General features: G+C 51.1%; 1 protein-coding gene across 6 annotated transcripts in view; it reads right to left on the bottom strand.

Annotated features, from left to right (window-relative positions):
• Positions 1 to 2851: 2851 nt before the first annotated feature.
• TACC2 (transforming acidic coiled-coil containing protein 2) overlaps positions 2852 to 24412 on the bottom strand; it is a 196431-nt gene continuing 174870 nt past the window's right edge. For all 6 annotated transcript variants that reach the window (XM_034663378.1, XM_019805138.2, XM_019805137.2 and 3 more), the window contains 7 exons: positions 17886 to 18029; positions 17354 to 17430; positions 13715 to 13758; positions 7664 to 7824; positions 7368 to 7474; positions 6894 to 7014; positions 2852 to 3391 (listed from right to left, as the gene is read on the bottom strand). In XM_034663378.1, coding sequence (XP_034519269.1) covers positions 3326 to 3391; positions 6894 to 7014; positions 7368 to 7474; positions 7664 to 7824; positions 13715 to 13758; positions 17354 to 17430; positions 17886 to 18029 — 720 coding nt within the window. In that variant the 3' untranslated portion in view covers positions 2852 to 3325. The remainder of the gene's footprint in view (positions 3392 to 6893; positions 7015 to 7367; positions 7475 to 7663; positions 7825 to 13714; positions 13759 to 17353; positions 17431 to 17885; positions 18030 to 24412) is intronic.

The raw sequence follows: 24412 nt of genomic DNA, 5'->3' as shown, positions 1-24412 counted from the left end.
GAACGCAGGACCAAAAGCCGCCGATCTCAACCCAAAGGGGTTCCCAAGGCCAGGCACTCTGTGGGTAGGTCTGGTGAGGGAGCCTAGAGCGCAGGTGGGCCCAAGGCCAAGGTGGGGCCAGGGCGTCCCAAGCTAGGCCAGGCTGACAGGCAGACAGAGTAGTCCAGAGACAGATCTATGCCTCAAAGTTATATACGGAGTGTGTGTGTATTGAGCACGTGGCGGGGGAGGCGGTATATTTTAGTACAACCTTAGCAAAGGCCTATTTGGCAATGGGTTTCCCAAACTTTAAAAATGTGTATAACTTCAAGAAGGAGGAATCCCACTTGTGATATCCAGGAGCTAGCCTGGCACACCTGCGAGGCCTTGATTGACTCCTGTTGAACACCCACAGTTTCGCAGAAAATCGGTGTCAGTATAGCCGTGCTGTGATGGATCAAGAGAAGACAAGACCACCCCAGAATCAGTCTGAGCACGCACAGACGTGAACATTATCCAAACCACAGAAAGGACCAAATAGCCTTCCAGCCCGGCTAATATGTACGAGCAACTATTGTTTCTTTACCACTTACAGCTTTGCCTTAGTGTAGAGAAGATGTGCTGAGATAGCCAACCTGAGAACTGTCTCTGCCCTGAGAGCATCCGACACGGAACAAAGCCCTGCTTCCTTACGTCTTCCCCAGAAGCAGCTCACTCAAGCCCAAATCCTATACCACCTACCTCCAAACACACCCTCACTGCGCTGCCCCACAGCTCCCCCTGGCGGCTATCCCCCCTCACTGCAACGAGCCGCAAAGCCAGCTTGCTCCACACGGGTGCTCCTGGTGGCCTTTGGCTGGAGTAGTGACAGCATTCGCCCAGGTTACCAACTTTAAAAATTCAGCCCAAGGAAAACTCATGTTCGTACATGTATATGCATAAGGAAACTCAGTGCAAAGTGCGACCATGAAACACATGCAGTCATTCGAAATGATGACAAAGGGCTGTATTTATTGATAGAAAAGTTTGCATCACGTGACAGTTACATTATAGTATCACATGAAAAAAAGGTTTACAAAACAGTATTCAGGGGCACTGCAGAACTCCAGATAATCCTGCTTTTATAAAGATAAATTAATAAATATTTCATACACTGAGAAAAAAGTATAGAAAAATAAATATAAAAACATTTACAGTTATTATTTCTTGGTTTGGGGATTATGCGTTTTTTTTCTTACATGCATCTCTAGACTTTTTAACAGTGGAAAAAACCATTTTTTATAAAAGATTTATTTATTTGAGAGAATGTATATATAAGTGGGGTTGGGGGGAGAGGGACAGAGGGAGAGGCAGAGAGAGAGAGAATCTCAAGCAGGCTCAGTGCTGAGTGTGAAGCCCAATGTGGGGCTCGATCCCACGACCCTGAGATCATGACCTGGGCCAAAATCAAGAGTCAGCTGCTCAACCGACTGCCCCCGGAAATGTTTTACTTAGGAAATAAGAAAAAGAGGAACTTTCAAGAGCTAGGGGCTGGGCTGTTCCGAGACCACAGCTGAGACAGAATCTGGGGTGAGGGTAGAGGAGGGGTTTGGTCTGGACAACTGAGCACTGGGGTGAGGGGACACAGCTGTGCCCCAAGGAGGGGAGACGGGACCCAGCAGGGGTGGCTGGGCAGTGGGAAGAGGCTGACCTCTGGCCTGTCTCAGGGTCCCTGTCAGGTGGAGTTGATGGTGGGACTAGAGGCTGGAACTCTCTTCCAGAGAGGCGGGCTGTGTCTTTCTCTCCTTGTGCTGCCTGGGATCCCTGCTCTGTCAGGCGTCGGGGGGTCCTACACGAGGGGCACAGCCTGCAGCCACGGTGCCTGGGCCCGAGGAGGAGCTGAGGGCCACCAGGGGCTCGGGGCTGCTTTCCAAGCTCATGCTGCACACCATACCCACAGGCACACTGGGGCCCCCACAACACTGCTGGCTGTGAGCGTGCCCTTACTCGGAAACAGAGTCTTTGTAGATGGAATTGGGAATACGGAGAGGAGATCGTCCTGGATTTGGGGTGGGCCTGAAATCCTAAAAGTGGTGTCCTTACAAGAGTGGGGAGAGGGAGCTGAGCCACAGAGGAGACTGGAGTGACTTAGTCGCCAGCCACGGGACGCCAGGGACTGCCGGCCACGATCCAGAAGCTGGGAGAGAGGCAAGGAACACTCTGCCTCAGAGCCTCGGCGGGGGGAGCAAACCCCATCGACACTCTGATTTGGGACTTCTGGCCTCCGGAACTGTGAGAGAAAACATTTCTGTTGTTTTAAGCTGCTGAATATGTGATGTTGTGGCAGTCCTAGGAAACTAAGACACTTTGCCACCTCCGCACTGCCCCCCATACGCCCGCCTGTCAGCCTGGGGGCCCCGAGGTCAGGAGCAGTTAAGGATCTAACGGTGGGAATGTCCCAATTTTCTCTCCAAAGTGGCCTCACTACCTGTCCCCCACGGGTAACCGCTCACCCATGCCTGGTCCTTTAGAGGGAACTGGGCAATGTTTCGGGATTGATGGTCACTAAGGAACGCATAGGAAGAGGGACAGCCTGCTACTTCCTCGAGCAAGTAAAGGGCAATAGACTTTCCCGCTGAAACTCAGCGACGCTTTGTAAAAACAAAATCTACGCTAACTCAAAACACCCCCTTAATCATTTAAATAGCAAGTCGCTCCTTCGCATCAGCTTCCATCTGACAAACAGCCGCGAGGATGAAGGAAAGGTTCTTTAAATCTATGGACAAAGAGGGGAGCCAGAGAAGAGCGGAGGGCCAGATCTGATATGATTTTAACAAAGGCCAGAAAAGGGCTCAACCCTTCCCAGAAAATAAATCAGAGCCACACGTATTGCCAAGATCCAAAGAAAAAAATTTATTTACAATAGAGAATTTTATTCGAAACATGCATTTTTTTTTAAAACAAATCAGCAAATGCAGATCAAGTTTACACTCCTTAAGGCAAGAGTCCCTGTGCAAGCTGTATATGTTCATATTAAATCCAAAAGCCGCTCACCCTGGGAACTCATGTACAAAGGGCAAGGCCAAGGTCAGCGATTTGTCTTTATTAGAGAATCAGACAATCTCCCTGATACAGGAACTCTGAGGTCAACTTGCTATGAATTTATACTACGAAAATGCAAACCAATAGCAAGAAATTCTGATAGTCTCCTTAGTACTGCATACAATCAAATCAACGTTCTTTAGAAAGGAAATACAGTAGTGCATACGAAAAAGTGAAAACAGAACCTGTCCACGTCACCGGAAGGACAGCAGTGAGCCGACGTCATATTGCACGCAACGGTCAAGTCCAAACATTTGGTTCAAAGTTAGCTTTTCCCCATTTTGGCAATCAGTTCATCACAAATCTTGGTGAGTTCTTCTATCTCTTTATTCTGAAAGTGAAGACAAAAAAAAAAGTTGCTAAAATCTCCTGGCTGTTGGAAATCAAGCCAATCAGAATGTTCTTTGGGCTTTTCAGGGGCGTGGGGCCCTCCAGGTTTCTGGGTCCCCCTGAAATTATCTAAAGCAGGGAGGGAAACGACGTGGAGACAAGTCATCTAAGCACACACCCAGCTCTAGCTGTGACCTTGAGCAAGTCACACCACCTTTCTGAGCCTTGGTGTCCTTGTCTCCACAATGTGGATGACAGCATCTATCTGTCTGAGAATGGAATGAGGTCAGAGCGTAAAGCTCCCTAGCACAGTGACCAGCGCGGAGTAGAGACCTGACTAGTATGGGTTCGCTTCCTTTTATTTGCCTCCGAAGGATGTGGACACAAAAGGATGGTCCAGGGTGAGCTCTTAGGTGGTTTATTTGAGAAATGCCACCGGGAGGGAGGGGTAAGCAATTCCACTTGAATAGGGTCCCTAGCATTATTTAGAGGTGCTGTGGATAAAGGAGTCGAGGAGAGAGGCAGGTGTAGATGCCAGATGGTTTCAGGTGCTCCTCCCGCCATGCCCTGCCCATGCCTGGAAGCAAGGGAAGCCAGCCACCTGCTCATCTTGAACCAACGATCAGACAACACTGCCCATGCTCTAAGTATGCGGATCCAAAGGGATGAGTCCCTTCAAAGGTGGGTGAGGCTTTGCTCTGACGCTTCTGGTCTCTTTCAACAGCCAATGCGGAGAAGCCCTCTCCAAGGGGGTTAGATTTTTCTGGTAACCCAAGAACATACTGCAGCCAGTTTTTCGAGGTCTCCGTGGAAGGTGCGTCTTAACCACAAGCCTCTCCCCTGAGACGGTACTGGGGCCCCTCCTTGGAAGCCGTGGAAACCTCCGGAGACACGGTCCTTCCCGGAGCCAAGTGTCCTGTGTTTCCAGGCTGAGCTCCAGCTGCCATGCGTGACTGTGTCCGTATCGGGGAGAGTCAGGAAGAGTTGGGAAGTCCTCCGTGGAAGAGAAACGCAGTCCTCACTGCAGTCCAGCCACCAGCCCCCGCCGGGAGAGGACCCCACCTGGAACAGCACCTCGCCTTACCCCCATCTAGAGTTTCCAGCTCCGAGAGGCTCAATTCTGGGAGGCACTGAAACTGTCTGTTGGAAGATGATGTTCTGCGGGAACGCGGCTCTAACCGCGAATCCTGGAAGGATTCTTGTCACAACGGCTGAGGCTGGGGCCGCGATGGTGACTTTTCATCTTCCCGTGGGCTGGTCACCACGCTAACCACGCCCCGGCACTGGCCCCGCTAGGTTCTCACAACAGTCCCTTCGTGGAAGCCACTGATGTTTCCACTTTTCAGCGAAAAACCAAGGCTCAGAGAGGTTAAGCTTTGTGCTTAATTTAAGGTCACACAGCCACTCAGACGCAGCTAGCCCGGAGCACGAATTCAGGCTGGCCTGGCCCCTAGATGGCTTTGCTGTTTTATTCAACATACTGTCCAGCGGCTGATGGCTGGGAGGTACCAGCAGACCCACTAGCTATGGGTTCCTGGAGGTTCTCCAAGCTCCATCTTGGCACTGCCAGCCCAGCGCCTAGCACACGGCCATCGTGCGGCTCAGCTCGTTGGGCTTCCAACGCCCCGACTGGGCAAAATGCCTCCACTTAAGAACTGCCTTGGTGGGGCCGGGGGGAGTCATGCTTCTGAATCTCTTTAAAACAGAGACCCACCCCTCTGTATCGCTGAGCCCTTTAGGGGAGAACGCCGTGTGATGAGACCCACCCCTCTGTATCGCTGAGCCCTTTAGGGGAGAACGCCATGTGATGAACCCATTCCTCCTCGCTTTTAGTTTAAGACAGAATTACGTTTGCAGATCTGTTTGTATCTTTCCTGTTCTCCAAAACCATGCAAGCACCTCGCCTTCTGTCTTTCAGTTTGCCAGAATACCTAGCATCACTTTCATCTGGCAACTGGGGAGAGTCTGAACAGACCAGGCTGCCTAGAAAACAGCTATCCTGACGCTGGTTTACCTCTATTATCTTAGCTGACGCCGTGATGCAGTTCCAACACCATCAAATCCCGATGGAAACAGGAGGCAACCAACATGTCGCTACATTTCTCACCTGGAAACTTCTGAGGCACAACTGCCTTACTGCCCAAAATGATGGGGGAAAGTGGTCCTGACTCTGAATGAATACTCCGCTTCTCAGGAGTCCCCAAATACGCCACAAGTGGATTATCAACCTTCCAAGAATAAAGATAAACACCCACTCCAGACAGACAAGGCCGTGCCACCCAGTAACTACTGGCGGAACGAGCAAACGCTTGTGTCTGGCGGCCCCGGCTCCGGGCTCCCTGCTAGGAACAAGGAGCCTGGAAGATGGAGGCGGTTGAAGAGATCTGGCATATTGGGCCCAGTTCCGCCTCTTCCCTCCCTTCCCTTTCAAGCGACTCTTTCAAATCGTCAGGTTTCAACCTCCAACATGACAAACTTATACAACCTGAGGGCAAGCGTGAGGCTTGCTCGGGGTCATAATGGATGGTGGGGGGTGGGGGGGTTTGTGGGGGGAGGACCTGAGGCTCCTGAGTCCAGGGCTCTGTCCCTGACACCATCTAGGTGAAGCAAGAGGTAGTATGTACCCACGGCTTAACCCAGGCCCACCTCGGGACCATACCAGCCCCACTGGAACCTGGCTGGGTACTGGCACCGGAAAGAGGCCAATCAGAGGCTATTGGGTGCTTCTGGGTTAGCAGAGGCCATTTGGGAGACACGCTGGACTTCAGATGTCATTTGCCCACAAAGGACGCCCCCTACTGTGACTGCCCTTTAAGGCCCAAATGCATGAGAAGTGATGCTACCCCAGGCCACTGGGCTCTCTGATAGCCATCCAAGGGACTCCTAAGGCTCAGCAAATCAACCAGAATGGGGATGCTTGTCTGGTAACTCCCTTTCTAGAAACACACTTAGGGAAGGGGGCTGCCTGGCCCGCACTTATACAGATTCAGACTCATGAAGCACTCCTGGGTGGGAGGGGTTTCTCGTCTGGACACCCAGGGAGAGGGTGTGTATGGTGGACTGGGTGCTAGACCAGAAATCGGGACAGGCTAAGGGACATCAGGAGGGTTCCCCTGTCCATGGACACAGGAGGACGTCTGGGGGTCCTTTTGACCCCAACATGGCCTGGTAACCCCATTCCCTCACCAGTAAGCAAGCTGGATACAAGGGGTAAAGTACTCTGCCTGCACACTGTAGATACTTAGTAAATGTGTGACAGATGACTGTTGACGAGGAATGAAAACCAGCAATAAACATCAAGCAGACAGTAATTCAAGGAAAGGCAGGAAAGAGGACAGTCTCGGGGCTGGCATTACATTGGCTCTTCCCGAGGGAGAGAAGCATGTGTTCACGAGGCCTAAACCCGTCCCCGGAGCTGCAGAGGGCGCAGGGAAGCCCAGCCTCTGCTTATCTGAGGGTCCAGCCAGCCCCACCCGCCTGGAGGCCCCAGCCTCGGCTGTTACCTTCTGCTCCAGCGTCCTCTCCAAAGCGTCCACGCGAAGCTGCTCCTTCCGCAGACTGGCCTGGTAGGCAGCCTGCTCCTGCTGGGCCTTGCCTCGGACCTGCGCGATCTCAGCGTTGGCCCTGCGGAAACAGGGTCGGGGGGATGCACAGAAATGATCACCCTTCCCCGTGGACCCCTCCCACCTTCCTCCTCCCATCTCTGGGCAGCAGGAACCAGCTGGCTCCTGCTCCGACCACCAGGGGCCTAGTTCAGGAGCCCATGAGCACCCCCTGCCCCCAACCCCCATTCCCGTGATGCCGAGGTGCTTTGAGTGGGTGCCCTGGAAATTTTACAACATGCGTCCTTCACTTATCAAAACTCTGAGAGTGCCCTGTTATCATGAGTCACACTGAAAAAACACAAATGGCTTATCTGCTCTTCCCAAGTCAAGGTAAGTGGTGCCATGGGAGAGGCCCGGGAGCAGGCCCGTTACCTGTCCAGCTTCTCCTCCGCGTGCACCTTCAGGGCCTGGTACCTCTGCTCCTCTTTCTTGACCCGCGACAGGTACTCCTGTGCACACTTCTTCAATACCTCTTCATTCTGGCGCGACAGAGGACAGAGGTCACGCCCACAGAAGACACACCCCGGGGTGCTGGGAACCCCAAGAACTCCCTGATGCCGGTGGAACCCTGGACCGCCAAGTCCAGGTCCCTGTAATCTCTCCCAGCCTGCTCCAGCTTCTCCCCCCGTCCCCGTCCAGCATTCCGCTCTGCCCCGACACCAACACACCTTCCGGAAACCCTCAAGGACCTCCTTCATCTTCTCGTATCTCCTGAAGAGATCAGCCAGAGATTTCTCCACGGAGTTCAGGTCAGCCAGGGCTTGCTCCTTCTCTAGGACCAGCTGCTGGACGGTCTGGTGGGAGACGGACTTCTCCCTCTGCTCGTCCTCTGGCAAGAGACACAAAGGTCCAGACGATGGGGCCGGGGGACCCCACGCCGGTCTCGGGGGCAGCCGGGGCCTCAGACGCAACTCAGCCCGAGCAGCAGGGCACCCCAGACTCAGGACAGATGCACCCCCTGAGCCCACCCAGACTCTGTTTCTAAAGGAACACCACCCACGGCCCCGGCATCCCAGCGTGGGGCTCTGCAGTGTGAAATGGGACGGAAACTAGCCCCTGTTCTTGAACCTGATCAATGCAGACCCTTAAAAATCGACATTCAAGGCCCCAGTGATTCTATTTGGTTGATGATGGCAAACAGATCCATAAGGCGGGGGAAAAAATCATGACTGAATTTCGTGTTGAGCAAGATTATAAGGTGCAATAGGTCTGGGCTCCGAGGAACACGCCTCCTACGTGTGATCGAGATAGAGACAGTTATTGGGAAAGAAAAAAGGTTTCTTCGTCCTTAACACAGCCCATGAACCAAAGCCCACATCGCCGTCAGCCCTGAAACTCTGCTTTGCACAGAAACGGACATTTCCTTTGATATAGCAAATGCCTTAACTCTGAGAAAAATGAAGCTCTTTCTGGCAAAGTGAGTATCTCAGTTCTGTACAAAAGAATTCATTCTGGCCCAGTTCAGAGTGGCTGATCCTAGTAAAAGGGACTGCTCTGTCCTCGACCCCACCTCTCAGGGCTACCACCTGCTAACACTCTCCCCCGAACAGCTTGCAAACCAGCTCATATTTATGGGAAAGGCTTTCTCTAACCACGCTGCATAAAAGCCCCTCACCCACACGGCACTATCTTTTTGTGTGCTGACCCGTCTGTCACCGGTCTGGGTGGGCGAGGAACCTTTTGTTCCCATCTGTTTGGACCTCTGGTGACCGCAGAGAGTGGGGGGAGGAGAAGCCCCCACTCCGAGTTCTTAGGGGAAGAAGCTCTGCAGAGCTGTCACCTGGGCGGGGGTCCTGCTGCCCAGGACTGTCTCCAAGGGCTGGTCGCCATAGGGCGGATCGCTCTGGAAATGATGACAGAACAACAGGAACCAGCGGGCTGCCAGGTCTCCCACAGGTCAGGCACCCTGCTCACTGTTCTATTCATTCAATGCTCCTAAGCCAGCACCCAGGCACCAAACTAAACTTCTTTTAAGTCCAAACCGGGTTACCCTGCTCCAGCTCAAGAGCCCCCTGGGGTCCTCCCTGTACACTGGGGATGAAATCCAAACTCCAGGGGCACCTGGGTGGCTCATTCTTAAGGTTAAGCGTCTGTCTTTGGCTCAGGTCATGATCTCAGGGTCCTGGGATCAAGCCCCGCATTGGGCTCCCTGCTCAGCACGGAGTCTGTTTCTCCCTCTCACTCTCCCTCCGTGCTCTCTCTCTCTTTCTCAAATAAATAAAATCTTTAAAAAAAAAAAAATCCAAACTTCATCCCCACCTGCTCCAGCTACACCGACCGGCACACCACAGGCAGTCCTATCCCAGGGCTCAGTGGCCCCAGAGCATCCACGGCTCCCCATTCACTCACTCAGGTCCCTGACACCAGGCCACCTCCCCCAGCATGCCTTCCTGGGCACCTGCAGAGAACGCCTCCTCCCTACTTTCCAGTCCATTCTCTCCCCAGCCATGGCCAGACGGGCATGTGCACATGTGTCTGCCGGCTGTCTGTTTGTCCAGAATGCACGCTGCAGAAGTCTGTTTTGTCCACTTTTCTATCCCAGGGCCTAGGACACAGGGTGTCTCAACACATCCATGCCGCGAATGAACGAGTAGAGCCTGGCCACAGACCCTGACCCCAACCCAAAGCTGTGCTCGTGACCATGTGTCTCCACCGGCTTCTTAGTAGCAGACCTGGGAGCTCCCTTAAAAGCAGGGGGCGTCTGGGAATCAAGGAGGGCACTTGTGATGAGCACCGGGCGTTGTATGCAAGTGTTGAATCACTATCTTGCACACCTGAAATTAACATCACACTGTGTGTTAACTGACTGGAATTTAAATAAAAACTTAAAAAAAAAAAGCAGAGGGATGCTGGTTTGGGGTCTTTCCCTTAGGTTCCTGGTAGACAGGTATCTTCCTGTGTCCTGAAGTTAGGCCTGTTCTTGCTGTGTGCTGTGCAGGGAAGCACCCAGAATGGGGGCGGGGGGCACATCCTGGGGTTTAGCTCCAGCTGTGAGATAAACTTACTCAAAAGACTTTCAGGGGCCCGGGGCCTCATCTCCAAAATGAAGGAGTTGTCACACGTGAGTGTGCACCCAAATGAGGGGGGCTTGTCTGAGCACAAGCTGCGGTGACCCCACCCAGTGGGTTCTATCTGGCAGGTCTGCGGTGGGGCCGAGAAGCCGCATCTGTGACAAGTTCCCTGATGATACTGAGGCGGCAGTTCCAGGGACCATGCGTGGAGAGCCATGGGCCCGGAAGACACCTGATGTCCCTCCAACCCTGCCTCTCCAGTTCCACCCTGGCTCTGCCACGTCCCAGCCCGGCCACCCTGGGCGGGCTTTTTAACCTCCGTGAGTCTCAGCCTCCGGAGCTGAAAGAGGGGCTCGTAGTATTTATCTCATGGCGTCTGGGGAAAGATTACATGAAAATGTATATAAAGCCTTTGACACACAGTAAGAGCCCAGGATCAGTGACCCATTATGGACAGCATCACCGGCTCCCCCAAACTGGCGTGATGTCGCATCTCAGTAACTTATAAAGGGGGAGCTTTGTAACATACAGTGGCCACACCTAGACTCCCAAAAGAAAAGACGCTTCAAAGGTTCACCAGTAACCGAACACTGATTTTTACTCTGAGTTTTAGCTGCTTCATTAGTCCTCAGCACACAGCACAGTGCACATTCCGGGCTGATCTGAGGCCACGTATACACTTCACTTGGCTTGTAAAGAGCCATTTATCAAACAGAGTCCATCTGATTTCCTGGATCTGAGACTTAGCCTGCCTCAGGTTTCCTGTCCTCCCCATAAACGCTTGTAAAAATAGAATTTCCCGGTTCCCAGGAGACCGATGAGGTGAGAACGCATCGCCAATCTTTTTGTAAATTACAAATGCAGTCAAGTTCTTCAAATCAGGAAATCAGCCCCAAACTCAAAACGCTCTAGCCTCAACCACAGAACAATGCCCCTGGAGAGGTTTCTGGCTTTTTAAGGCAAATCATTATTAAACCATGTTGGTGGGAGGGAGGTGTGGGGGTTGGAGAAATGCAGCAAATACACAATAGCAAAAGTAACAAAAACAGAAACAAACCAACCAACACGGGGTGTGATGGGCAGGTGTTAAATTAAGTGAAAAGCATTTACTTACCAGGCTTGCCTGTTTGTTTTGCAAGCAAAGGGCAAGAAGCAACAGAAAATGGAAGCAAAACAGATAATCAGAGCAGTTGTTAGAAAAGCAGAAAAAAAAAATCAATTGCAACAACCAGGAATGCAAAAAGCACAGAGGTCTCTTTTTGTTTGGAATCCTAAATTGTCAATATTTGAACTCGGTTTTAGTAACATGGCACGAGAACGGACGATGATGGCAGGACAGATGTCAGGCTGGCGTGGAATATTTGTGAGGGTTACATGGAAGCCAGAGAGCCGGGTGGGAGCCAGGAGGAGGTCATGTCGGTGGGGTGGAACCTGGTTTTCACTTCAAAAGACTACTGATGTTCATTCTGTCCTGAACTGCCAAGCTTTTGGGGCCTGAGTTTTCCCTCCCGCCGGGATGCTGGTGAGATGGGTGAAAACCAGAAGACAGGGTAGGGGACCCAAATGAGTCATGTGGGTATGCTTCCACATACGGGGACTTACGCCCTGCCCAGAAAGGAGGCAGGTGCCGCCCACAGCGACAGTTGAGTCCCAGCTGTGCCCCAGCCCCAAGCTGCCTTTTTACAAGGTGACAAGGACCTCGAAACCCACAGCAGCCCTCACCCATCCCCTGCAGTAGTGACTGACGGGATGACAGCCACAGATGTGCCACCTGCTGGACAAGGTCTGAGAAGTGGTTGATGCAGAGAACACTGAGGATGAACGAGGATGGGGAACCGGGGGCGGACATGCGCTCTCACCGCCCCCCCCATGGAGTGACAGTGCCACTGGACGCTCGGGACACTGGAGGGGGCTCGTGGAGCCGTCGGGAATGTTCGAACACCCCCGAACAGGAAAAGGCTTGGAGGGGTGAGATCACAGCTCTTGAAGAGATGGATCCTCGGGCCAAACATACCAGGTCTCCCCGGGAGAGGGGGCTGGGGTGCTGGGGGTGGGTGTGCGTAGACATAACCCCTGGAGTCAGGGTTCCACACACTCAGCTTGCCTAGCATTGAAATGTTCTTTTAACTTCTCTCACCTGCAAATATGCTGCAAGGAAATCAGAGTGGAATCACCTTTTCTGTCCAAAAATGACAGACCACTTGAGGCAGGCAGACAGAGCCGCCTCTTCAGTTTTCAGGGGGAATGTCTGCGTATATCCAGACTGTCAGCTGAGGGGCACCAGATGGCTCTGGGCAGCCTTCCCTCAGGGGCAAAGCTCGCGCCCTCTTACCCCCATCTCAATATTGCCCCAAATGTCATCACCGAGAGCAAAAATGACAGCGTAGAACTCTGAGATGCAGAAGGAAATTTCCAGATGAGCCACCATACGTCTGAGGGGTATTTTCACAACCCAAGACTCCAGGAGGCCAAAAGGTTGTGCTCAGCGTGCCAAACGCTATATATTGGAAGACATAAATCCTTCTTCCTGACTACTCTTACAGGCAGTTTCAGTGCCAAGAGTTTTGTTTTTTATCTCCTCCATATGTATTCATAAATTCTTATACCAATTTAATAAAGAGGTTTTATTTGATAGAAAGCATATACCATGAGCTGATCCTTAGAAACACCCCTGAATGGGCTTTCCCCGAGATCTGGGAGAAATGGCCCTTATTATAATACAGCAAAATGAAAGCTCCTTTGAATAAAAGCACTCAGTTGTCGGCCTCTTCACCATTCCCAAGCCTGCTCTCATATTTGTCTTGGGACCAGCCAGAGGTGTGGTGTGACTTGTATCCAAATGTTTGAGAGAGAGGAGTCATTCGTTAACCCAGCGTCCAGCTTTGACACAGAAACTGGTTTGCGGTGAGCCGGGATTTTTTACTCCATATGTCCTTAGGAGTAAAGGTTTTCTTGAAACTGGTATCACAGACTTAAGCAGCAAATTAAATAACTAGATAAAGAAAGATCTCCTCCCTCCCGCCCCTCCGCCTCCTGCCAAGTCATAACATCATTTTTGAACAGTGATCATCAGTGTAAAAACAGCCTTAGAACTTCTGCACGATCTTTTCTCATTATTATTATTAAAAAAAAAGAGTCAGGTAGGTGTAACTCATGACTTGAGGCTGTCTTTTTTTACTGCAGGCCAAGGCAGCATCGGTACTGGCTGCCAGGGACTCTGGGCTACGATGGATTCTGAGTCAGTGCCCATCTCCGTGAGATCAGGTAAATCGAGGGAGGGAGGGGAGAGGAGGGGAGGGCGTTAGGGCTGCCACGTGTTCCACTATCCTTGCCCAAGAACCCTGCGTGAGGCGGAGGATTTTGTCACTTGAGTCCAAATTAGTTTAGGGATTTGATTCTTAATCTCTCCCATGAGCAAAAACTCCCCCAAACATCCTAGGAACCGACCCAAATCTGTTTCCCCATGAGGCGGGCAGTCCTGGCTCAAGGGTGGCCTTGGAGGTGAGCGCAGATAGTGCTAAGGGCATGCTCGCGTGTGTTTCCAGGAGGCCCCCAGGCTCACATTCTGTGATGCTCTGGTCTCTCCCTGGAGGACTTCATGGTCTAAGAGGGGCCTAACACGAACACACGCTGAGAGTCCACCTTCAAAGCCCTCCCCATGGGTTAGAAGCCTCAGGTAAGCCTGAGCCCAACCCTCATGACACCCACCTATCATCTGAGCGATGGTCTTCTCATACTCCGCCACTATTTTCCTGTAAGAGAAGCAAAAACACATTGGGACCGTGACAAGAGGACGGTTTCTAATTGATACTAGGGTCCACGGGCTGGACATCAGCAGCCTGACCAAGACACTAGAGGCAAGTCCTGTTTATTTGGCATAGCTGGCTCACCCCCCTAGGTTCACCTCCAACCTCAACCCTCTTCTTGCACACCCAAGTAGGTTCATTTTCCTAGTGCACAACTCTGAACACACGGGTTTCTCACCTCCATGACCTTCCCTGCTCTATTTCCACCTCTCATTGTCTTAGCTGCTTCTCAATGTCCAATTCAAATGCTATCTCCTTCAGGAAGCCTTCCCTGATTTCTCCTCTGAACTTCATCAACGTTTTATCTGAATTTTCTAGAACATCTCACACATCTGGCATCATAGTACATGAGCAGAAGAAGCTCCTCAAGGCCCAGGGGCTACTACTTAGTCGCCTGTGTCGGGGGCAGGGAGATGGGGGACAGTAGCCTTCTTGGATAGCTTCCACAAACCGTAGCTACACAAAAGCACTAAGACCCCTTGCTTGTAGGACTGCTTCACTGCTGCCCCGGGGGGAAAGACCCAGACCTTCCAAAGTCAACCTTCTGGAGGGAAACTCTCAAAAAAGACATAAAAGAAGGGGCGCCTGAGTGGCACAGCGGTTAAGCGTCTGCCTTCGGCTCAGGGCGTGATCCTGGGCGTTATAGGATCGAGCCCCACATCAGGCTCCTCCGCTATGAGCCTGCTTCTTCCTCTCCCACTCCCCCTGCTTGTGTTCCCTCTCTCCCTGGCTGTCTCTATCTCTGTCGAATAAATAAATAAAATCTTTAAAAAAAAAAAAGACATAAAAGAACCAAGAACTGCTAACCACCAACAGAGTCAGGACCCTGATTACAGCTGGTCCCAGACACTGGGGACTCCACTCACTCCCTGGTATGTTGAGGATGACCCGAGACCCTGACTTTCAGGGCCGTGGGGGAGTTAAATGAGGTTAAATGGGTCAGTGGAAGCAGAAGGCACTCTGCAAAGTCTAAAGGCCTCATAGCTGCTGGGTGTCTGTCACTGGCTTCTTGACCTTGGCTCCAAGGACAGTGCCTCACCCAAGAGCCCACCCACAACAAAAAAGATAGTCACACCATGAGCCCACTTGGGTTCTTTCTGAATCCTACACCATTAATCAATACCTCCTTGTATCCCTGAATCACAAAACAGCGATGGACCTTGGAGGCGGCGTCATCTAAACCCATCACCACCAAGGACAGAGGTGGGACCTCGGCAGGTAAGGGCCGTGCCCTTCCAGCGGCGTGGGGAGACTTGTGCTCCAAAGCTGCTTCAGTCGTACCATATTGGCATCACGTCCTCATAGTGACCCCAAGGAGTGGTGCTCTGACGGTCCCCAGAATTGCTGATGGCAATATTGAGGCCCAGGGTCACCCAGGAACCTTTCTCAGATCTACAAAGTGGCAGAGCTAGGATTCTAATCCAGACGTGGCCTCGGGAGCCTTTTCTTACCCCATATGCCTTACTGCCCCGAGGCGCTAAGATCCACCCTTTTTCACAGATGAGGCCAGTCAGATAGAGCTAAGGGACAGACCCCAAAGCAGCTAGGAAGCCGAGCCCTATTTTCACGTGGCCTGGTCTGGCTCCAGCGGTGACATGTGGGTCTTCAAACATAAGCACAGCTGGGCCAGCTGGCGACACTTGAATCCTACCATAGTGGTTAGTAAACAGCACCCCTGGAAGCCCCCAGGGGAGCCCCCAGAGATGGAACTTCTAGCCTTCCCAACATGCCCTGCTTTCATGGTCAGAGAAAACATTACAGCCAAGCTGCTTCCTCCTCCATTCCCCTACCAAAAAAAAAAAAAAAAAAAAAAAAGAGAGATAAAAGAAATTTTCCAAATGATGCCACCGCAGGGCCTCAGTGTGAATGTGAATAGCACACAGGGATTCACCTTCAGACGTGGTCACAAAAAAACATCAGGAGGAAGAAGGAACTACCAGGAGAATTTTCAGGAAGATACTATTTGACCTAGGAAACAGGGGCTATGATTACCTAAATCATTTGTTTGCTACTTAAAACGGTAGCCAGGAAGGCAGCCGATTCTGATAACCAGCAGCTGCCACTGCAATTAAATACACAAAAAATGTACTAATTCTTCAACCAATTTTTAAAAATTCATCTATTCCCTACTTTCAAACTTTGAGACTTAAAAATGAAGCAAGCCTATTTTCAGCATCACGCCAGGTCTTCTGTCTTGTTAAAAGGATCATGCTGTAACCCGTCTTCCCCTTGCAAGTGGAAAACCCATGTGTCAGTTCAGCTTGGGCTGAAGAAGGGCAGGTGTGTGGAAAAAAATGACCTGTGCCCCCAGGAGCCGTTCTCAGACTTGGCGGCGGCAGCAGCTAGAACCCGGGATGGTTTGGGCCAAAGTTTCTGTAAAAATGCCACTTGTGATACCGTTTTTAAGATCACATCCCAAGGGTAAGTTCTACCCCAGAGATGTTTCTGAGCTTCTCAGATGATGATGAATCATAAAGGAAAACGAAGGGCCAAAAGCTGCATCCGATGGGACAACGAGGGAGGGAGGCCCCCAGGCATCACGGAAAGAGCTTGCGTTTTGGGATCGGAAAAGTAGATTCAAATTCACATTCTTCTAACTAGAAGCTCCAGGACCTCGGGCAAGTCACCTAACCTCTCTGAGCCTTCCACTGTCAGATGGGGCTGACGATCCCTTCTTGAGGGCCATGGGGAGAAACAGAGACTGTGTGTCTCAGCCAAAAGCACAGCACATGGCACGTGGGAGGCACCTACTGGGTAGTGGCTCCTATACTCTTGATATAAATGCAGCAAATGGAAATAAACCATTCGGATAAAATTCCGGGGATAACCTGTTTATCCATGGAGACTGGTGAAGTTCATCACATTAGAACTGTATAAGGACTATGAAAACTGTTACACAATGAGGTCAAGTTATATAAAAATCTGTCCAGGGTTTGCCAAGTCAGGGGCCCCCGGGTGGTGCAGTTGGTTGAGCATCCGACTCTTGGTTTCGGCTCAGGTTGTGATCTCAGAGTCATGAGATCGAGCCCCCCATGGGGCTCCGAGCTCAGCAAGGAGGCTGCTGGAGATTCTCTATCCCTCTGCCCCTCCCAATTATGCTCACTCTCTCTCTAAAATAAATAAATAAATAAATCTTTAAAAAAAAAAAGATTTGCTAAGTTAAAAAAAGAGTATAGAATGATGTACATTTCTACTTTGGAATTAAAAAGGCGTCTGCATAGGGACACATTCACACACTTGCAATCAGAAACGGAAATTTCTTGGAAGGATACACCGGAAACGGAGAGCCGTTACCTGAGCGGGGTGGAATTGGGAAGCTGAGTGCAAATGTATTTATTTGTTTGCAATATTTAGCTCTGGTACATGATATTTTAATAACAGTAATATTACTAAAAATACTCCTGTGAATATATAAACCTTGTCTCACGAAAAACAGGTAAGTTTTGGGAAGACACTGTTCATAGGCCGCACCAGCTGTTACGAGACCACAGGTAAGCACCCCGCCCCCCACCCCCAGGTACCAGGAAGCATCACAACTGACCTCATTTCCATCACTTCCCGCCTGCTTTCTTCATATTTGTCCTTCCACTCTGAGACCTCTCTCTCCTTGGTTATGATCTGGCATCAGGGAGAAGAGAAAGGTGAGCCCCAGAGGAGTGAATTCAGATCTGCGCAATTCACAGACCCAAGATAAGGAGACATTGAATAAACGTAGCATTAAAACTTCCTACGCCAAACAGTAATTGTATGGAGAGAATTTCCTGGAGCATGAGACAGAAATAAACCAGATATCAGACTCTCACAATGCCCCACCAGGGAGCAACTAAAGGCAGATGCTTTCTGCTATAAATCAAACAAGGCCACAGAGGCTCGTTAAACACTGGTGTCTAGGAAGATCAAAGACGGTTTGCTACCCCGTCTCTGCCCACAGAGGTTGCAGGAGAAAGACTGTGTCCAAAGATGCTGGCTTCGTGGACCGTGGGTATATATATATTTATTTCCATGTGGCAGAAACCGGAGCTTTGCCGGGGCAACCAGAGCCGGCTCCCCGAGCCGCACCCATGTCACACTACCTCCGCTCTGGCGATCCGGAGAGCGGAGTCCAGGTCGGGCTGCTGGAACAGAAGGCCCGCGGGCTTCTCCACCTCGGCCGTCCCGATGCGGGAGTACAAGGCTGTTTTGGAGATGGAGACATCTGTTGGGTGGGCCGCTTCTCTCTGTGGAGTGGTTTTTAATTAAAAAAAAAAAAAGTTAATTTCACTCCTATGACAAAGAGGATTTGCATTCATCCTCTCGCAAATGGGTCAGTTGTATGGTTTTGAAACAAAGAACATCAAAAGTATGAGAAAATGCTTGGACTGATGAGTGGGGGAAGGCCGGATACAATCTATGGAAATCGATCATTTGGCACCTGCACCGGCAGACAAAGAAGCAAGCGGCAGCGGCCTCCCCAGCTCCCCTCTTTGGGAGTCAAGCCTGTCTGGGGCCTGCTTATCACGGCCATTTATCAGACGCAGAGGCATTTAGGCACAGTGCTTAAGAACCAAGGCCATTTTCCAGCAGGCTCCGCTCCCCAAATAAAAGCCTGATGGTGAACGATGCTGAATTCTAATCTACATTTGCCTAGTTTTCAATAACTGCAGATCTGATCGTTTTTGTAAGACTGTCCGCATTTCAGTTTGGTGGGGCATGGGGGGGGCATGTGTTTAGCTCCGTTTGCAAGAATATGCTCACACAAAGCTTAAGGCCTGCCGTGGCTATCAACCAACGTCACTTTCCAAAGCTAGCTTCTGGATGCCTCATGGGAAGAGTTACTTTTGCAGCTATGTTGTCTGAAGTCTGCTGTGTGAACAGCAGCATGGAAATCTGGATCAATGACAACATCCATATCTGCTGATCAGACCCTCAACGAGTGGTGGGATTCCTGGCCCCCACCCACAAGCGACACTGGTTTGACCGTCCAGGACAGCCACTAGCCTCCTGGGAGGGAGGGAGGAGAGGACCGTGGTTGCTCCTCCTCCGTTTGCACAAAAAGCTCAGCCATTTCCATCACACTTGAAAGGCCATGTTAGGACATCATCAACCAGCACAGCGGGGGCCGGCAGTCTAATTCTACTGCGAGAGACTCCAAACCAAGCACACTCTCAGTCCTATGCATTAACCTCCTGGTGCTGGTGGGGCTGCCAAGGCAAGCCGCCACCCTGATTCCTAGAGTCCAAATCAGTGTGAATTAATGGTGGTCTGCCAGTCTGAGTGTGACTGCAGCTTCCTGGGGAAACGGATGGCAGGTAAGCTGTGAACACAACACCCAGGTCGGGGAGGAGGAGAGATCTGGAGAAAGAACAGTGAGGACTGCTCTTGGAAGTGGAAGCAGACAAGATCAAAGACCCAACGATGAGGGGAAGGGGCGCCCATGAAGGTACTCTCTCGTCCATCTCAAGCACAGGTGACCTCACCCCACCACAGCATCAGAGAGAAAGAACTTGAAGTATCTTAGAAAACTCGGGCAGAAATTTAATGGATAGGACTGGAGACGGCAGAGTTAGGCCCAGTTAGTTGTACACATGCACAGTCAATGACATGGTTTTGGTTGTCCTAAAAATGGGCTGGGGTTTCACTCACGCTATCTGGCCTTGAGTATGTGGGCTCCCTCTGCAGGGGGACCGGAATGATTACTCCGGTCAGAGAGGGGAGGGAGCACCCAGTCCCCTGTTCTCCCAGACCCTGGAGACACACTGTCCTGTCAAATGGGATGCCATCATCTTTGCATCCTCAGGTCCTAAAGAAGCCTCCATTACAGGACATTTGAGCATGGCACAGAAGCAGGCAAGCTGACCTCTCGGAAGAAAGCATGCCACCAGGCCATGGCTGAGGAGCCTCAACCGTGTATGGGTTAATCTCTGCTGTTTGAAATGTTTTCAAGGCTCTACTTGTCAAGTGGGAAACGTCTCAGGAAGTAAATAGAAAATTACACCCAGAGGTCTTCTTTTTGGCTCTGGTCATGATCTCAGGATCATGAGATCGAGCCCCGCCTCCTTGGCCTCTGGGCTCAGCAGGGGGTAGGATGCTCTCTCCCTCTCCCTCTGCCCCTCCCCCTGCTTGCTCTCTGTCTCTCTCTCTCCAATAAATAAACTAATAAATCTTTTATAAAAATTAAAAGAAAAAGAAAAGAAAAGAAAAGAAAAGAAAAGAAAAGAAAAGAAAAGAAAAGAAAAGAAAAGAAAATTAGGGGCGCCTTGGTGGCACAGTGGTTAAGTGTCTGCCTTCGGCTCAGGGTGTGATCCCGGCGTTATGGGATCGAGCCCCACATCAGGCTCTGCTGCTATGAGCCTGCTTCTTCCTCTCCCACTCCCCCTGCTTGTGTTCCCTCTCTCGCTGGCTGTCTCTGTCTCTGTCAAATAAATAAATAAAATCTTTTTAAAAAAAAGAAAAGAAAAGAAAATTATACCCAGACAATAAGACTCCGTTTGTATTTATGGAGGAAATTCATAGACACAAGATTCTGAAAAGGACTGAAAAAAACAAAACAAAACTGTTCCTCTCACTTTTTAAGTAAAATAATGTGTCCTTTGGAAAAAAATCAGAATAAAATTTCAAAATGGAAAGAACACTAGACACCATTTAACGCATCATGGGCCTTTGGAAGATGAAAAAATGGAGGATTTAAGGGGATTTGGCCAAAAGGTTTCCCAGAATGAGATTCAATTCTGACTCGACACAAGCCAGCCCTCTGAAGTGCGAGGGGAAATGAACTAAAACTAACTTGAACATGCTGGGCAGAAGCGAAACCCGACCCATGCAGGAATTGATGACCTTAAAGTTGCCTAAGTCCTTTGTACGACAAGGAAGGGAATGAAGAATAAATACATTAATGAGCTTTCTAAGTAAACACAATGGTTAACCACCACATAGTGACTCCAGATCCCTGTCACCCCGCCACCTGGTGTTTTCAATAAAGGAACAGATGACTTCAGAATCCATTTGAATTACAGCCTGGAGTAGCTGCATGTTAACGAAATTCAAGGTACACACCCTGGTTTTCTCTTACAACCAAGAATCATTTCTAAGGGAGACAGGTTTGTTTCTCGCTGATATTTTAACATCAGGCTTTGATTAAGCTTTGTTTTCTCTTGCATAAGGCCCCACTGGCTGCTTTGGAGAAGCCCAAAGCCAAGAGAATCACAAATTAAAATGTGAAATGGCCACAACTCAGAAGGAGCAGGAGCCTTGGAACCAACTTCCAACCCCTCCATCCACTCACTCAGATCTGGGTCCCTGAGGGCACCCCCAGGGCACCGTCACCCTCAGCCCTGCAGACTGCATGCCTGGGGCCCTTCTGGCCTTGCAGTCCTGCCACTCACCCAGGCTCACAGAGCTCCCTGTGGCGGGTTCCCTGTCGCTAGGCCTCAGGGGAAGCTGACACCTGGGACCAAGGTGGGGTCCCTGTCCGTGGGAGCCAGCCCGTGGGTGGGCCATGACCACGGCGGGAGAGGTGTGCACGGGGTGTGGACCAGGAGTCTAGATCCGGCTGGGAGACCACAGCAAGCGGGGCCAAGGTCATGGGGAGGGGCCAGGTGGGGCAGGAGAGGGGCCTCTCCTTGGGAAGCTGCCGCATCCAAATTCGACAGCAGCTCAGGATGACAACCATGAGGAAGACATTCAGCATGTACCCTATTCACGCCCACAGGAGGCGCCACCAGCCACCGGACTGGCCACTCCTTCCCACGAGTCAAGACACGGCCTCCATCCTTCTCACCACAGGCTGCGGGCGATGACCGCCAATTCCCCGAACTGGCAAACAGAAGCTGAAACCCATGTGCCAGGCCTCTGTCCCTGCTCGAGATGTTCCTGCGGCTTTCAGGCATCGCGCTGTGAAACGCCGGGAGTGGTAGGCGGTTTCCGGACACAGCACTAGAGAAGGCGCCCCTGCTGTCAGGCCGCTCACCAATTCAGGCTGTCCCAGACCTAACCCCTTCTCCGCCCCCCTAAAATCCAGGTCTGCCTTTATCAACCAGGACTCCTGGAGAAGGAGAGAGATGAGCACCCTTGCCCTCCCAAAGGGGCCTGCTTTCTGGGACTTTCCTCCGGTCCTGAAGCTTGCTGTTTGTAGGATCCTTGTTCCTACATGACCCAGACACATCCTTCGTTCTTTATATTTGGGTCCCCTCATCCAGAAAGGCCAGTGGCTTTGAGGATCGCCACCAGTATCTGTTACATACACAAATTAAATCCATCTCCCATGGGCCTTGTACCCTCGCAAAGCCACACAGATAGGACATTTCCGTTCCATCCATCCTGGTTACATTCGGGGCTGCTGTACCACACAGCCGGCCACCCTGGTCCGATGAGCCCCGGGAGGATTCCACCGAACTCACTTGAGCCGGAAGTGTGTGGAAGCAAAATAGTAAGGAGCTCCAGCCCAATACCCCAGCCCCGTGGAATCTTCCTCCTCTCTTAACATTTTCAGACTAATGAGACAGGAAACCCCACTGCGGTCCTTGGAAGGTCAGGTCAGCTGGCTTTCCGTCTACAGGGAGATGTCAAGGGAAACTGCCCATAGGAGCGACCAGGAATCACCGCCGCTGTATTTCAGGCTGCTTTCTGCCCTCCAAGTGATTTCTTTTCATTCCAAGTGATTTCATTTTTGTGTTAGCAACCGTGGAAGACCATGCTGCCAAAAAGACTGGGCTATGTCACCTGCCGCTGAAATTTATGGGCAGAAAAAAGAGCAAATGAGATACACAGCTGCTCTTCCTCTTTCTCTACATCAGCAATTTCCAGTGCAGCGAGGGGCAATCAAGCAGCGACGTGAGCAAGAAACCCACAGAACCCAAAAAGTGGTACAAGTTACCATGGCTGGGAAGAATGTTCCTCACACTCCCAGCCGGTTCTACCCCCACCCGTGTTTCTTTTAGCAGATCCGTCTGAAATACAGAGGGAGGTAGCTGGGGCCGTCCCTCCGACCCACACGCGGTGGAGTCGTGTGACAATATTTTCTACATCAAAAGCGGGACACGGGGTGTGAAAACAGGCTGTCATTGACAGGAAGTCAGTGGGCAGCCAATATTTGCCGACTGTCATCTCTGATGCGTCCCCGGAGGAAGGAGGCAGGGGGGCACCAGCAGGCACTCCAGAACATTCCACACTCAATCCGAACTCTTACTAGAACATGCTCAATCCTGCCTCAAACTTCCGGACAGGAAGATACGGTAGTTATGGTGGCCAGACTCAAAGCAATGCATTCCGTCCTTAAACCATTCCCCAAAGAGATCAAGAAATAAATCTAATGGGGAAACAAATCCTCACTGTTTGATGCTTTCTAAAAATCTTTCTCATGGAAACTAAACCCAAGCTCACGGGTTGACAATGAGAACAAGGACGTCAGCAACGTGTATTAACGTTCTTGTCCCTGCCCTGGGTCCCAGCGTTCCCAGTCTGGACACCCACAGTGCGACTACCTTCTTTCACTGGGAGATGTCTCTGGGAGGGGGCCCCCCACCTTGCGGACAGTTTCCAGGGGAACCACATGTGGGAGGCCCTGAAGGCAGAAGCAGCCCATGAACGCCTGATCATGCACCAAGTGAGCTGTTCCTTGAGATGCGACAGGCAAGGGGCTCCATCTGGAGACTGGAGTCCTCGTTCCTGCGGGGTCAGTGAAGCACTGTCAGGCCTCGGACCCGTTTCATGACTCTACTTCCCCATCTGTAAAATGGGACCTGGACCCCCCATGGTAGAGATGCTGTGAGTGTCCGATCAGGTAACAGAGGCAAAAGTGAAGGTTAGCTACCAAGAGCAGCTGTCATTTACTGCACACCTACTGTAAGCCAGGCACGGCGCCGTCCTCCACGCACCATCTGTAGCCCTTACAGCAACCTGCACACGCACTGTTAGTAGCCATATCTCACGGCTGGAAAAACGGAGGCCCAGAGAGGTTCACCAACACGTTCAAGGCCACAGAGCGCGCCGGGCTGCCCAATGCAGGGTGCGGCATGGGGGTGGGGCGGGGGAATGAAGCAACTCCTCAGAGACCACAGCTCCCCATCAGCCCAGAGGGAAGGCCCGAACCTCAGAGGGCCACAGTTTTGCACGCCGTCAGCGACTCATTCAAATTGTTAAGAATAATTACTCCAAACTTGGAAGCCAGGCAAAAAGATGTCTGCGTGCTCTGTCAGTATCTTACTCTACCCCAGAGTAGGGCTTGGCCAATGATGGTGTGTGCGCCAAATGGCCCAATGTCCTCTTTGGTAAAAAGGGTTTTGCTGGAACATCGCCACACCCGTTCATCTACACATTGTCTGTGGCCGCTTTTGAGCTACCACGGCAGAGCAGAGAAGCTGTGACAGAGACCAGATGGTCCACAGAGCCTAAAATATGTACCATCTGCCCTTCTGTAATTCTATGGACTCTGGCCTAAGGGGCCATCCGAGGTCTCAGGAAGGTCTCGGTTTCACTATTTACTATTGATTAGGGTCCGGTCTCAATACAGTTAGATATTAACTTGTAGAAAATAGAAAAGTTGCAAATGATTTCTGTTCAGCGGAGAAGGAAATGATTTTCGCAGAACACAAACAAAAAAACCTCCAAGGTTATATTCGATTGT

The sequence above is a fragment of the Ailuropoda melanoleuca genome, chromosome 6, assembly GCF_002007445.2.
Source record: "Ailuropoda melanoleuca isolate Jingjing chromosome 6, ASM200744v2, whole genome shotgun sequence".
NCBI lineage: Eukaryota > Metazoa > Chordata > Mammalia > Carnivora > Ursidae > Ailuropoda > Ailuropoda melanoleuca.
Note: the sequence above shows the minus strand (reverse complement) of the source record. Positions and strands in the feature narration are given on the sequence as shown.